This window comes from Xyrauchen texanus, chromosome 41 (assembly GCF_025860055.1).
Source record: "Xyrauchen texanus isolate HMW12.3.18 chromosome 41, RBS_HiC_50CHRs, whole genome shotgun sequence".
In the NCBI taxonomy this organism is placed as follows: domain Eukaryota; kingdom Metazoa; phylum Chordata; class Actinopteri; order Cypriniformes; family Catostomidae; genus Xyrauchen; species Xyrauchen texanus.
Genome location: NC_068316.1, coordinates 30,864,528 through 30,881,596, shown reverse-complemented (window position 1 = coordinate 30,881,596; position 17,069 = coordinate 30,864,528). Strand labels below are relative to the sequence as shown.

Sequence of the window (17,069 nt, the reverse complement as noted above, 5' to 3'; positions counted from 1 at the left end):
GAAAATGTAGAGAGCAAAGTAGAGGGATTGTAGACAGAGAGAGAGGAAGGTGAGCCATAATGAATTTGAATTGGAGAGAGAAGAAAACAGCAGTCAGCACATTATACCTGCCTTGGCATTTGAGTGATGAGAGGCTGGGCTGCTCTAACTGAATTAATACTCAACCCCTCTATCAGAGCACGAGACTGGAGGAACGGGGCCAGAAATGTAACCCCTTCACTGCCAGAAAGAAGCACAAAACTCCATCGAGTTCTTCAGTCACCCTGAATAGTTTGTTTTGTGTTGTGATGCATTAAAACAGTTGGGTGTTTTGTATTTAACAGCATTAGAAAGCACATTAACCTCCAAATCACTGCTAGAGCACGTAGCTCTTTCCACAAATAGGATACAAATTGATGTCCCATTAGTACTTCTATTGCTAGAAAGGTACATATCCCCTCAATACTTTTTGCAACCTCTCTTTGCCAAGATAACAGCTCTGAGTCTTCTCCTATAATGCATAATGAGGTTGGAGTACACATGGCAAGGGATCTGAGACATTCCTCCAAACAGAATCTCTCCAGATCCTTCAAATTCTGAGGTGCCCATGGTGGCCTTGCCTCTTCAGTTCACCCCACAGGTTTTCTATGGGGTTCAGGTCAGGATTTGATGTGTGTTTTTGATAATTGTCTTGTTGGAAGATCCAACCAGGGCCCATTTTAAGCTTTCTGGCAGGCAGGTTGTGATTTTTTTATTTATTTTTTTTTTTTTTTTCATTTTCTGTTGGTAAAATCTGTTGGTATAATAATAATTGATAAATAATTGGTATTTGATAGAGTCCATGATACCATGTATCCAAACATGATGTCCCGGACCTTTGGCAAAAAAATAGCCCCACAATGTTAAAGATCCACCACCATATTTAACCGTGGCCATGAGGTACTTTTCCATATGCCTTCCTCTCTTTGTGCGCAAAACCCGGTGCGGTGTTTGCTGACAAAAAGTTCTATTTTTGTTTTATCTGACCATAGAACTCGGTCGCATTTGAAGTTCCAGTAGTGTCTGGCAAACTGAAGATGCTTGAATTTGTTGTTGGATGAGAGCAGAGGTCTGGAAACCCTCCCAAACAATGTCTGATTGGTAGTTTTGGAGACATTATGACCTCAAGACCCAACTAATAGTCATGGCTGAACAATTTCATTTTCCTAGTCACCCAGGTGTACTAAAAAATGTGAAATATGATTATCGTGGCAAACATGTTTTGGAGTAAAAATATTTATTTCTTTACTTCAATGAAATGTTAGATTTGTAAATAAATAGACATTTTTCACAGCCTTCTTTGCTCATATTTACCAAGGGTGCCAATATTTTTGACCACAACTGTAATGACATTCATAGAATTATTGTGTTTACTATTGCAAACTAGTATAACCAAGTTCTTGTAAGAAATGTTTTCAAGCAATCAGTTCCTTTAAATTATGGAAAATATATATGTTAGCAATGACTACAAATCAACTAAATAGCTAGCCCCTACTGAAAGCTTATTTTTTGATACATCTGAAACCCTCTTACCCATTCTGATGATCTAGCCCCTTCTCCGATAACAATGCTACAGCCAGTATATTCTACTTTGAAATGTCCATTCTGGGCCAAATTTTCTGTTTGTGTTTTGGCCTGTGTGGTCCCGCCCACTGCCATTTCCCAACAGTACTTCGACACCCCGGGTTGCCTGATTTTAAACAAGTTAGCGGGCAAACACAGAAGCCATGGATGCCAGCAATACATCTAGCTAATATTGACAGAGTTATAAAAAATCCACATGAGCAGGTTTATAATTTACAAACAATAAAAACATTGCAAATGTATACATCAGCTGATCATATTCCAGTGTAAGGCTCATCGCTTGCCATTGTCAGTTTGCTCGTTCCTGTTGCTTGTCCTCAACCTGGTAACCCACGTGAGCTTTGATTCTGGGGATGAGGGGGCAGGAGAGACGACTCTATTTGGAATTTGGACTGCAATACCCATTTTAAACACTTGATGACAATGTTACATATTGCTCCTTTAATAATTGTATTAATTTTTGTGGTCATTTGATTTATTTGTATTTATTGCTAGAAAATAATAAAATGACAATATAAGTGGTTTAAACTGCATTTAGACGTGTCCAAATTTTTGGTATCAAGGTTGCGAAAATCGCGAGTCTCATTTTAGTTTGGTCTCCAGACGATCAAAACTTTCTGAAAGTTAAGCTCATTCTTTCACTTGCACGTGGAAATGAATAGTTTGACTTCATTTTGTACCAGACATTTCTCAAAACAATCCTCTACTTCATTTTAGTGCACTCAATCTCTCCCAACTTTCAATATCTGTGTGTGATTTTTTTAAACAGATGGCACTGCACACAGATGTGAATTCTATTGTTATTAGAGGTGATTATTAATGTAATTTACTGTACCACATTATCTAGTGAGTAATTGCAAGCTGTGTTTTTGTGTTTTTAGGCACACATCTCTGTGCAAATTAGATCAGTGTTTCTCAACTGGTGGGTCACGACTCAAAAATGCATTTCTCGTCTCTTTCTGATAGGGTCACATACAGAGGGGAAAAACAATGCTAAATGCAAATTACAAAATACAACCATATAATCATGTTTAGTTTGGTGTAATCAGAATCTACAATGCTCTGTGTTGTTTGACCGCATTGCAGAGGGCGAACTGATGGACTGTGATGTGAAATCTGACTCCAGCCCAGAGCGCAAGCCCAGCGATGACCACCTGAAGGGGGCTGATGGCAGCGACAGCAACAAGAAGAGGAAGAGGAAGCCGTACAGACCGGGTGAGAGAGCTAGAGAGAAAGGTGTACTTATCAGAAAGGACAGCACCACTGAACTGTGAAATAGTGCGACTGCAAATTCTGGACATTAAATGGCATCCCACGGTGCTTTTGCTCCAAGCCAAGGAGAACTCCGGAAAGAACATTCTCTCTTAGAAGAAAGTAATCGCTTTAAAGAAATGTCCTTTAGAAGCACTGCCGCCCATTTAATTTATTATATTGACATATATGTACAGTATTTTCACTGCTATTTGTTAACTTCACCACTGCGAGCTGAATTCATCGTTAGGCTGTGTGTCTTCTCTAGATTAATTTTGATCTTAAAGACCCTCTTGTGCATGCATCACTCAATTGTTACTATTATTTTACTGGGTCATGAATAAGATGAATATGTAGTGGCTGCAAATGGCTGTTTGTAATGTATTGAATTGTGGTCTGACATGTGTTGTCTTTAAGGGAATATTCCAGGTTCAATACAAGTTAAGCTCAATCAACAACATTTGTGGCATAATGTTGATTGCCAAAATATTTGTTTCGACTCGTCCCTCCTTCTCTTTTGTGGTAATCAACATTATGCCACAAATGCTGGTGATTTAGATTAACTTGTATTAAACCTGAAATATTCCTTTAAAACCTCTTAAGTCTTTTGTTTGACTTCCTCTTCTGGAAGTGTTGCAGGCAGTGCAGCAATATTTAGATAAACTGGAATCCGTATTTGCTCTCCATAAATCAACTCTCGAGTCTCTCGTGGCGCTCTTTGGGTTTTTTTGGATTACTCTGTGTCCGTACGGTTGGCCGAGTTGGGAGGGAAGTTTTTGGGTCAGACTCAGTCGATGTGGCACAACTAGAAATAAACTTGCCTGAAATGGTTCCTCCAGGAGCGGGGCCAAGATGAATCACCTGTTCCTGACCCAAGGCTCATACGTCATCCTGAATTATGGAGATGAATGCCAAGATTTCACTGTCAGGGTCCAACATAATTAATACTTGACTGTATCTATCACCCTGTTTAAAGGTCCAACAGCTTTCACTGTGTTAACTGAAATAAGGTTTTGGTTCCCCATCTTGCTTTCAGGTATTGGTGGCTTTATGGTGCGTCAAAGGAGCAAAGCAGGGCAGGGGAAATGCAAGGCATCCCTCAGTCGGAAAGACTCCACAAGCTCACTTACAGAGAACTTTATGGGGAAACAGGAAGGTAAGCTCTGGATTTATCAGGTTTTAAAGGAATAGTTGGAAACAATTTCTATGAATCTGTATTTATAATGCATTATACGGCATTCATAATGTCTCATATTACACCTTATAATAAGTTATAACTTCTCATAAATAATTATAACTACAGTTATAATACATTATAAGACTCCCCCTATTCATAATACTTTAGAGTATAATATATTGTAACACAAGCAAAATCCAATTTTAACACAGCAGAAGTTATTAAAGTTAATGGTATAAGTGTTGTACAGTGTAAACAGTCTAAAGACTTTGACTTGATCATATTGTAAGTGGCCTTTGCCTGCTTTAATTACAAAAACAATATCATCTTATAAACGGCTATATCATAAACGTGTAACATACAATTCATTACAAGTCAAACTTATATTATGGAAGTTATTTATGATGTACAAACATTAAAGTTATTGAATAAAGTCCAGTATAGATTCAGTTTGATTTTTGAATACACACAAGAAGATTGGCTAAATGTGTGATGAACATGCATATTTTGTTTGTGATATATTCTAGTTTCTGAAATATTTGAACCTTGTAGCTTTACAAGTGTTTTTCATAATATCTCAAAATTGACATTGAATGTGTGTTATTTTGTATTTGGTGCATGTGTAATGTATATAACTCCCAGCATGACTGTTAATGTCTTGTAACCATATTTGTTTTATTTTTGTTGTATTCTAGTCCAGTTGTTCTCAACCAGGGGGCCGGGACCCCCCTTCAAAGGGGGCCTCAAGATGACTTAAAATGAATTTAAAATAAAACATTTTAAAATGCTAAAAATACATTAAGATGTATGCCCACACATTATAAACAGACTTTCTGAAACTTCTAGAATCAAAAATGATCCATGATTAATTATTCTAATCAGACGTGTCTAGTTTTGGGCGAGGGAGCCTTCAAATATTGTGTTGGACAGTGGGGGGCCATTAAGTCAAAAAGTTTGAGAACCTCTGCTCTAATCTGTCTTGGATACTACTATTCTGATGTTAATTTTAAGACGTCTCCTTAAAAGGAATCGCTTATGATGTATTATACCTCTTTTGTAAGTCGCTTTAGATAAACGTGTCTGTCAAATGAATAAATGTAAATGTCATTATTTATCATGATGTCATTCCAAACCTGTTCGATTTTCTTTGTGAAACACATAAGATATTTTAAAGCGTTTTCATGCAGCTCTTTTTCTTACTACAACAGTTCATAGTGACCACCTCTGTCAAGCTCCAAGGAAACATACTCTATAAAACTATGATGAAACTAGTCCATTAGTGTGTGCTATATTCCACATGTTTTGAATTAATATATCACTTTGGGTGAGAAATAGATTAAAATGTATGGTTTTTTTCCCGAAATATTAAAACGCACACAAGTTTGGAGCAACATCAGAGTGAGTAAATAATGACAGAACTTTCACTTTTTTGGGTGAGTTGTTGCATCTGTTTTAAAGTTCTGCTAATCTCATTACCAGGTTGGAATGAACCAGACACTCTTGTGGACGAGACTCCTCTGGCTGAACCTCTGGAGAAAGTCAAGAAGAGATACAGGAAGAAGAAAACCAAACTAGAGGAAGCCTTCCCCTCATACCTACAGGTCATTATCAACAAATATTCATTTAAATGTGTTGATTTACATGTTAACATATAATGTTTTATTGACACAAATAATGACTTGTGGCTGTTCTTTAGAAATACTGAATATTTGAATATTTATTCCAGTAATATGTCTAACCCCATTGACCTCTATTGTAAGTGAATTACTGTAAGCACGATTTGGACGATTCTTGTGAAAGATGTCAAGAAAATGTCCTGGTCATATTTAACCCCAAATCTATATGAAAGAAATCTTAAATTATATTTTGCACAAAGAAAATAAAGCCTACATTTACTGCATTGCGGTAATGAGAATTGGTGGGGAAAATGTGTGTCATAACAGAGATGAGGACTCCAGACTCGACCTAAATGATTTCAGACTGGACTGTACACAAAAGACGGGATTATTTCAAAAACGACTCGAGTCTTTTTAACCCTAACTATGAATATCTTATAGGAGAATTTGTCTTTTTATTTGTGTGTTTTATTACATCTGCTTCACATTTCCCCGTGTGTCATGATGGATCAGAACCTTATTATATATTTCTGTATAAACCCCCAAAATGTTATAAAAGTCTCATCAACATGACGGCACCCGCCGTGCCATTTCTGCTCACACTTACAATTGGCTGTGCACTCAGAAGAAGAAAGGTTATAGTTCATTAGGATCACCGACACAGTCCAGAAGATGCGTCAGTTTAAACCTAGTGCTTTTATTCATATTTGAATCTCTCTCTCTGTCTCTCTCTCTCTGTCTCTCTCTGTCTCTCTCTCTCTCTCTCTCTCTGTCTGTCTGTCTGTGTGTGAGAGAGACAGAGACAGAGACAGAGAGAGAGAGAGAGAGAGAGATTTGTCCAGTATTTTAGCGACTTGCATTCAGCACGCGTACTGTTTTTGTGGACTTAAAACAGCTGGCTAGTTTTTGTTAAATTTATACCTAATGATATGGTATTACATTGCTTATGTCATATTGCATTGCTTGTGTGTGCGTTCTGATCATGTGAGAAACCGTGGTACCTTTATTACTAAAAAACAGTACAGGATAAGTCTGTGAAATCATAAAATAAAATGAAATCAAATATAATATAATAATTAAAGAAAATGTAAAATTAAAAAAGAATTCTCACAATGTAAAATACGAATGGCCCGAAAAATAGGCTTCATTTTCTACATAGCACCAGGACCTTTTCTTGTAAGGTTTTATGAGAATCACCGATTTGTGTTTGTTTTTGCAAATTTAGGAATAATTCAAAATAATTTTCTGTATAACTCCGATGATCTCCATAGAAGTTAAAGGAATATTCTTGGTTCAATACAAGTTATGTTCAGTCAACAGCATTTGTTGGCATATTGTTGATTACCACAAGAAAAAGTTAATATCGTCCCATGTAAATACATAGGGCCAGTCTATAAACATTAAAATAGTACAGCCACAAGACTTAAGCATTATTCGTATTAACATTATTACAGTATAGTATGATAAAATCACTTAGTTATAATCTTTTACTCTTAGTCATGATTTTTGAAGCCATGACGACACAACACTGTAAACGCAGAAATTTGATCACACTTAATTCATGTTAACATGTGTAGTGTTTGAGTCTTTTGGGTATACTTCTGTGTATTTTAATGTTTATAGACTGTTTATGGACCCCATTTACTTCCATTGTAAGTGACTTACTGGAACAATATTTTCAAGTCGAAAATATTCCTAGAATTGCATGTACCCATTAAACCTGGAACATTCCTTTTACCACAAGTTACTCCATAGGGACTCAACCTGTTATAAGTGTACTGTAATTCACTTGAGATTAAAGCATCTGCTAATTACTTAATTACAGGTTTGCCAGGATGTTTCTTCACATCAGAGTGAATGTGTTTGATGTGGGGGAATGAGGTGATGTGGTCAGGGCTTTAATGAGCATGTGCGGAGATAACAAGGCACTCTTGTAAAGAGCATCTCGTGCAGCGCTGAGAGTCAGTGATGCATTAACTGTAACAGATGTCACTTTATCTGCTGCTGCTCGTCAAACCTGAAATTAGACTTAAAGGTCATCACCAGAGGAATGACTTGAATCAATGATTTAAACCGCAGCACATTAGGTCTTTAATGTTTTAACACAGTTGGGAGCAGTCACATTTTTATGCTAATTAAAAATTTGTGCTTAAGAAAACCTGAATGGAAATGCTTGAAATGTGCATAAACTTTCAGAGTTTGCTTTAAAGTTTTGGTGGATTTTCTAGAGTTAAAATGTGCATTAAGGTGATGGTAACAATTTATTTGCAAAGCGATGAAGTGTTTTGCTAATTTGTACACGACACGTGTTTCCAATCAACATCACAACAAAGCAATTCTTCGAAAATAGCCCTTGACATTCGTAAGCGTTTAACTCACAGCTGGTCGTGAAAGTGGCTCCTCACAAGTTGCCAGAACAGTTTTAAACGCGGGCGCTCACAGGTATAAGTAGGCTCGCCATGTATGGGCATAGCAGCTATTTCAGCCTTCATTATACAAGATATTAAACTCATTCTGCTGCATCTCCTGGCAGCGTTTAATAAAACGAGGTAAATTTGCTCCAACACAGCAAAACTGACCCTTACTGAAGGAAGGAGGTCTTTCAGCTGCTCCATCATGACATGGTCAGGATCCCTCAAGGAAATGCAGAATGATTTGCGGGTAGAAAATGTGTTTAAAAAATGCGATACATTTGAATGGAAGTCATAGAAGTCAGAATTGATTCGTTCATGAATCGGAAATCGATATAACACAGTCAGTACTGACTGATTTATGCAAAAACACATTCAAGTCAATCTAATCCCAGGAATCATATCAATGGACCATTTTCACTGAATGTTTCCACCTAATTTAGCAGCATAAATCTAGCAAACTTTTTATATTTGCCATTTATAAATTATTTTGTGTAAATTTATTTGATTATACTTTGCATTATATTACCCCGGCATTAGTTAATACAAATATAATAATAATAAATACTAGTGACCACAGCTGCTGAGGGAGTGACAGTAAATGTGTCATCTTTCGGGCTTGCGTGTGATGTATTACGAGAGGCTGTGTTATTAACTAGTGTTTGTTTTTATGTTACAGGAGGCGTTCTTTGGGAAAGTACTGCTGGCTAAAAGCAAGCAGAACAAGCCAGCTCTGGAAACCCGGCTCGTTGAGGGAGAAACGAGGCATACAGATGGCAAATCACAGAGCAGCAGCTTTCTGGACCTGTTATCTGACCCGCTTCTGAGTGCCACAGCAAATCCAGTTCCACCTAAAGCAGGCCCTCTACGTATGTTCAGCTATACTTTAATATTGCTCCTGTAAAAATCAATCTGTCTACTTGTCTGTCTATCTCTCTGTCTGTCTTCCTGTCATATAATTTACAATATATAGTAATGTGTGTGTATACACTACTGTTTAAAAGTTTGGAAACACTAAGACATTGATGTTTCTCTTCACTACAGATGCGTTAAATTGCACAAAACATACCTTAAACATTATTAATGCTGCAAATTAATATTATTACTCTTTGAAATAACTGTTTTATATTTACATTTATTTTCAAATTAAATTTTTTCCTGTGACATCAAAGTTCCAAGAAAATAATGTGTCATGAAATCCTTAGGTGCAATATGTAAAAAAAATAATTTGCCAATGAGTGAACTGCTTGTAACGCAACTTTAAAAAATTAGTCCTTCTCAGACTTTTTAGGTTGCCTATTAAAGCCTGTAGACTGATTTTCATGTGAAGGGAGCGGGTCGCTTTTGCTGGGAAAATCCAAAGGATGTGACATTCAACAACAAACTGCAACACTAGATAACATTATCTTAGAGATGGAATCCAGAAAACGTTCAGCTCCCAACACAACACTGACCCCAACCAGGGTTTCCGTTGTCCGGTAATTACCGGACATTGGCCGGTAAAAAAAATTAAATGTCCGACAAAATTAAATCTCTCCGGTCAAATTGTCCGATTAAAATTGCCTAATAATCCCGTCCCCCTAACACAATCTGAATTTGAGAATAAGCCTAAAATGTATAAAGCAAAAATACACCGATCTCTTGCTATGTTATAAAGGAACAGGCTCTATCGTTTGAAAGTTATGAAACAACATCGCATGCTGCATTTCAAATAAAGCGCACGCCTAAAACGGCTGCAATATAGACCTAAACAACGAACGATTGAGTGAGACGTTTCAAATATGGCCAGGCCCAGGCAGACTAGCTTTAAAAGCTTTTTCAGAGGCCAGACGATGGTGAATCAGGAACATCTCATTATAGATAGATCAGTGCTTCTAATCCGCGCATTCGTGCAGTTTTTTTCTCTATCATCAAAACTGAATAGCCTATGTTCATCAGTGCATGGTTACAGTCTATATCAAGCAGGGACACGTTTGTGTGCATTTTATTTTGTGATTTCGCGGAATTAATCGAGAGTCTCCGCAACGGCGATAGATTGAAACAGCGTCGTCCTAGTGAAGATTGCGCAACTTCGCGCAGCGTGTCGTCCATGCAACTGATAGCAGCGGACACGGCGCTCAGCTTGATTTAAAAAACAACAGATTTTAGCGCTAGATCTCTTATTTAATAACGGACTAAATGAATGATCTGCTAGTTAACTGGAGATGTTTTATTTATTTGTATTAGGTACATCCGTGCCTCAATGTTTCAAAAAGTGAATGTGTGTGAAACCACAGTAAAATACAATTGCCGTTGATTGACGCCAATCGGACGTTCATGTTTTTTTTTTCGTCTATTTGAAAGTTAAGCTAATAATAATATGTTGCATTCTATACGGCCTGATTATGTCATTTTTTAAGTTACATAGACTGCCTCCAGTTTTCCTCAACTTGACTAATTAAGAGGCGATATATTTGACCGGCATATCATCAAAATGTCCGTAAAACGAAACCTCTGCCGGTCACTTTGACCTGCACCATTTTTTTCTAGCGGAAACTCTGACCCCAACACAAACTCAGAGTAAGCCAAAAAAAACAACAAAAAAACATTTATCTACTGAATCCCGTCTGGTTAATCAGGAATATGATCGTGGTCGAGTGAAAACTAGAGTGAACATCGGCAGGGCATTTGATTACTGGTGGAACCTTCGTTTGGTTTTCGGGGTCAAAGCTGACCCTGAATTGGCATTGTTATTGGACAGGTAATCTTAAATAACTGCAAAGCATGTGAAATATAGTGCCATAAGGATTGATCTGTGTCATTTTAGTTAACTTGATATTGCCTGCTAACGCTAACAAATTGCAAGCTACCTTGCTTAATAACTTTCAAATAATCTTCTCTTTGTACTAAAAGTCAGGTATACAGGATAAAATTAAGCAAATGCACTGTTTTCTTGATCGTAGTACAACATAAGACATACAAAACATACAATAGTGCAACAGTAAACTGTGTGGTATAGTTGGGTAGTATTTAGCTGTATGTGTGTATCAGTATGCGATGTTAGCTGATAAGATGTTTTAGTTTAGTCTCAAAGTTTGTAGTGAAACAATCATAACAGTGTCATTTTAATTATGGTACCTCATCTGTCAGCATGATTCTGGTGAATCACATTCAGTCTCTTTGTACGTTACATCATTTTTTAGGTCAATGCTCGCTCACTTGCGTCACTATGGAGTTTATCCAGTTTGTCTTGAAAGAAGTCAAACTGGATCTGACCAGGATAGAGAGGGGAATGCACAGCCCATATGCACAACAATCAGAAAACAAGTACAGAGCAGTGTTCCCCTAGGAATGTTTTATAGCAGAGGTGCCGTTTGTGCATCCGTGAGCCCGCAACACCGGACCTGTATTTACGTGTCGATTGGGGAATAGCTTAAAATGTCCTTTGTATCATTATAGATGTGTTATTCATGTTCGTCTTGTAATGTCAAATAATAAAATGCAGAAAATTACATGCACTATTTTTACTAAACATAAAAACAAATAGATAATATAAACCAGGTGTGACTGTAGCATCTCAATCTGAGGGGGGCTCAGCCCCCAATGACATTACATTTACATTTACATTTATGCATTTGGCAGACGCTTTTATCCAAAGCGACTTACAGTGCACTTATTACAGGGACAATCCCCCCGGAGCAACCTGGAGTTAAGGGCCTTGCTCAAGGGCCCAACAGTGGCATCTTGGTGGTGCTGGGGCTTGAACCCCCGACCTTCTGATCAGTAACCCTGAGCCTCAACCACTGAGCCAACACTGCCCCCACCACTGCCCCCCAGTGACACTATTAGCACTATAATAAACATTTATAAAGTTCTAAAAGTAACAGAAATCGCTTGAAGAATACAGACAAATCATACAAGTTATTATTGTGACTGTCTATTTATTGGCAGTATGTTTCATGTATCTTAATCATTCCAATTATTAACAAAAATGACAAATCAAATCAATCATTTCACAATTTCTATAACGTTATATCAAAAACCTCTTATTTAACTCTAGATGATAAGATTTGTTCACTGATTCATTATGTGACAGTATTGTAAATCACTCCTTAACCAGTATGTGGTAACAAATGAATGTCTTATGTTTTTTGAGGGAGTCATTAAACCGTTGATAAAGCACAGGTTCGTTCATGACCAAAACAAGTCTAATTATATTTGCATATCTACAAATCTACTGAGAATTCAGCAGAGGGTTTAAGCATCATAAGTGTTATCCCCACAAATGACAACAAAGCATAGCTATCAATGTGTGAACTGCTGTGCATGACTTTACAACAGTATGAGCTTAAAAATCATTTTAAGTGATTCTATTCCTGATGTTATTGTAACGAGATCAGCCACTTTCACTAATAACTCATCAAGCCAATTTCTGTTCTTGAACAAGATTACTGAAGTAAACGAAGGAGAGCCGCCTCCTCTCATTCAGTTGATCAACAGATCCTGATCCTCGCTCATTCAGTGAAGGGCCGTATACCTTCAGTTGGTCAAACCAATGATATGCTCCTTCACAGCCCGCACTCGAATGCTATTGGCTCACGCTATAGTCCGTCTTTACAGGGATGAGAACGTCAGTGAACGATAAATAGGAGTCAGTGTATGGAGGTGAACGAGAGCAATTAATTCAAGAATGAAACATCACTACTGCTGATGAGAATAACAAAATATTGAGTGATTAATGATTAGAAATTATTATTATTGATGGATGAATCAAAGTTTGAGGTGTTGAGCTGTTGTTAAAAATGTGTGAGAAGTGCCCTACAAGCCAATTACATATTTGGAAAGTGCTGCAGAAAGCATGTGATGAAACTTGAACAAGATCATAATAAACTGACTGCTAGAATGCCTGAGGTGTCAGTGCTGCAAGTGCACGATTCTTGGACGAACAGAACGTTTGAATTTATTTAAATAGAATAGTCATTTTTAACTTTATAAATGTCTTGACTGTAATTCCTGATCAATTTAAAGCATCTTCTGTGAATGAAATCAGAACTTTCTTTCACATGCATAAAAATATAATGTGTTTCCAAACTTTTGTAAGGTATTGTTTACATACATACATACATAAAGTGCTGCCCAAAGAGGTTCCTGTATCCACTGTGAATTGACTCTCTGTTTAAAAGATACACACGAACCTGTCATCTCACATTTTCCTGTGCAAATCTGCAGTGATTTCTGCAGGGAGGTATAATGTACATTATCGTTGTGTCTTTCTGTTCCCCTTTGCACACTCTGACTGCAACACACAACCCAACGGCATTGTGCAATCCTGCAAATATAACCCCAGCAGAGACTGCATTAGAGACCATCTGCACATCTATTCATGGATCTTAAGAAAGATGCACCGTACAATTGAAATTTTGCCCCTGTGTACTTATTCTGTGTTCTCTTCAGTCCTGATTTGCATACTCTTAAAGAGTTGTTCATTATTATCATTATTATTTACTCTAGCCTGTATGACATTTTCCATGGAACACAAAAGGCGTTTGCCGTGGTGACTGAAATTTGGTATTTTTATTACACAAAGTGATCATGTGGTTTCAGAAGACTTGGGATATAGTGCACAAGTAGTTTATTGTGTTTGTATAGTGGTTTTGTGACGGAGTCACTATTAACATTCATTATATGGCAAAAAGGTTTTTCTCATTTATTATTTAAAATGTATCCCAGAAATAGTCATACTGGTTTTCAAGGATATTAGGCTGAGTAAATCATAAATGAATTTTCATTTTGGGTGAACTTTTGCTTTGAAGGCTGAAGAGCTTGTTCAAACATCTCATTCTTTACCATTTCTCCTTCTACTCAGTTCTGTCAGCCCTCATTTACACCCAGCCTAGCAGATCCCGACCACAGCCAACATAAAATCTTTAAAAAAAAAAAACAATTTGCCAGCACTTTTCTGAATTCCCAGTCTCGGCTCTCTGGGAGTTTAGGAAGCTGGCAGTCGCAGCTCAGGGTTTAGATGGCTTGTGTGTGTTCGTTTGGTGAGCAATCACAAAGCTATTTGAAGGCTTTCAGGCCCACTTGTTTGTCCTTAGAGATTTTCATCTCCCATAGAGCAAAGCTTCTCTCTTTGTTCTCCAGAATCTGTTATTTAACCCCTTTATAGAGTTTTATTCTTGAAATATGTGTTTAATTTCTGGTATGTTAATATAAATGCATCTTTATACATTCAGTTCAATGCTATTGAGGCTTTGACTGCAGCAGTAGTCTAACACTGCAATTTCAGGTAGCATTAGAGGGGAGGCGATATTTCCAAAATCTTATATCACTGTATGAAGAATTGTATCTCAAGATAACGGCTCTTTTCTAAAACCTAGTGAGCTGCCTTGTTGCTTACATAGGCAGCTTCCTTCTAAGGCAACATCTTAACTGAAAACAAGTGACTAATTTGGAACAATCTACTATATATAGGCAACTCATACAAATGCTGTGTCATACTCCTCAGGCAAAGCACACAGGACACCTCAAGTCGATTCCAAAAGAGTTTGACGTTAGCATGTTGCAAAGCTAATGATGTGATCCTCTAATAAGCATACAGATATACAATACAACACAAACAATATTGGGTAAAGTTGTAAATTTTGAATTGGATTGTACTGTTTTATAAATACTTTTTAGAATTGAATGAATAAGTATTTTCATAATCAACATTTCTCATGCTTCGTCCACCATATTTGATGAATCTTTTAATTGCGCTCTTAACAATTTAGCAATTTCCTTGCATGTGAAGCATACATGCGTCGTACTGCCTTAGATTCTGACCAAAAGAAGGTATCCTGGATGGTATTTACTTTTTGAACAGACTTTGATGCCTCAAAATATTGTGTACAAAGGCAGCGTAGTAGGTTTTGGAAAATAAATGTCCATTTAATCCACAAAATGTGATACTTTACAAATTAAAGGTACTTGATGGGCCACTTGATCAGTTTTTTGGCCTCCATAGTACTTTTTTGCATGCTTCATCCTTAGCCTCTTGAGCTCTGCATCACTCTCCGGACCCGATGGACAGGGCTAGGTGTTTAACCCTCTGGGGTTGACGGACGTGTCGGCGCGTACTGCTGGATATTTTTGTCATTACAGCGGAAACGTCTAAAATTCTCCGTCATTTTGGGGCATTCAGATAGGTGTAAGACATCATTAGAGACTATAAAGGGTGTACTTTTATTTGTGTACACTCACAATAACAACAAAATCTTGTGCTTTTGTAAAATAAAGAAAATAAAAAGGGTGAGCTTTCAGCAGTCTCTGTGTTCACGAGCATATTTCTGAAACACGTCACAAAAATGAACTGAAACTCTGCGAATACTTATCACACAAACATGAAACATATGTCTAAAGAAAGCTTAAAATGTCTACTTTTACATAAAACAATTCAAATTTATGTGATGTATGTATCTGCAAGAGATTATTTCTTGAGTTTTGTTTTCTTTTGTTTCTTTTGTAACCCAGCTAACCAGTATAGCTATAATATAATATTATATTATATTATATTGTATTATATTATGCAAAAGTAAAATATTTCTGACTTATATTCTTCACTTTAACACATTATTTTAAGGCTTTCTGATAAACTCACAAGCCCTTATTTCTCATGAAGGAAGACTTTGAGCTTCTGTTACATGCATTTGATCATCTCCACAGAAATGGAGCGTCACCTCTGTCTCACTGCGTGAATATACCCACAATGACCACAGATATTTGACATTACATGGTCTTTATGTGAAACTGGAGTGCTTTGCGTTCACAAAACGAATCCATTTACACCTTGTTTACATTTTCGTGGAAGTTTGGTGCAAGCTTCTGTAGACGGCGTGCACATCAGAGCGCTTGAGAAGTGATTCATCTTCACACACTCTCAAGAGAGCTGCTCTTGTGACGTTGCATGGTGCGGTTCCATGAGATACTCGGAGTTCTGAATGAGACAAGTGCTTTATCCTCTGTTCAATGTTAAAGTTTACTTGCTAGTGGCTAATAACAGATGTTTTTGGTTGCATAGTGCGAAATTTACTCGCATATGTAGAGGGCTGCATGGCCTTTAAAGTAAACAAAAAATATAAAACAGCCAAATAACAAAATTAGATGACACATGGTGTAAAGTTACGTTAGCAGTGGTGCAGAAATTACTTTTAACATGGGGGCGATGAGGAAACATTTAGAAAATATATTTTAAGTGAATTTTACTAACAGAAACATGTGTTTTATGTAATACTATATAATGTTTGGGTGGGGGACAAAAAGTAAACAGGACTTACGGTGCTGCCGTTTTGACAAGCAATCCGGGATGCTTTCACTTAAAGTGTTCGTTCATGGCGGTTGTACGGCTGTGATAAGCCATTTCCAATTTGCATATCTTACACCGCACCACATCGTTGGGTTTCTGGCTAAAATACTCCCATGCTTTAGATCACCATGGGCAAGTTTTTTTAGCTGCAGTTTGTTCTTTGTGGAATCCATGCTTAAACCGGGTGATGCCATTTTAATTATTCCATTGCAATGCACCGACGCATGTTATGCAAATCGACTATTTCTGTAATCGATGATGGGAATTGTCCCAGCCCCACAAGTCAAATTTCAAATGAAGGCTCTCATTCTCAGAAATGCAAGTATGCAGAATTTTGTTGCAATACTTCACAGATTGAATGACTATAAAAAGAATTACAAAGTGAAATATTATCTCTGTAAGACAACAAAGAAAACATCTCATGTCTACACTGATCACTGCATCTGTAAGCTCCAGCAGCCACAAACTCTATATCTTACCTTAGGAGATTTCTTCTAAATCAACCATTTTATACTTGTCTGTGAGTATGCTTGAGTAACTAATCAAAAGTTATGTCTCTGATGTCCAGAACAAAATTTGCGGTCCAGCAGAAAAGCATGATAAACAAATCTTCTGCTAATTGTGTTCTCGACTACAGATGATGAAATATTGTACATGACAGGATCTTAGCTTTTCAGCATAAAAAATGA

The 17,069-nt window shown here is 37.1% G+C and overlaps 1 protein-coding gene across 1 annotated transcript in view; it reads left to right on the top strand.

Annotated features, from left to right (window-relative positions):
* Positions 1 to 17,069, top strand: part of LOC127634477 (histone-lysine N-methyltransferase 2C-like) — a 232,070-nt gene that overhangs the window by 169,221 nt on the left and 45,780 nt on the right. Inside the window, 4 exon segments of the mRNA XM_052114063.1 lie at positions 2,689 to 2,817; positions 3,890 to 4,009; positions 5,510 to 5,631; positions 8,737 to 8,926. Coding sequence (XP_051970023.1) covers positions 2,689 to 2,817; positions 3,890 to 4,009; positions 5,510 to 5,631; positions 8,737 to 8,926 — 561 coding nt within the window.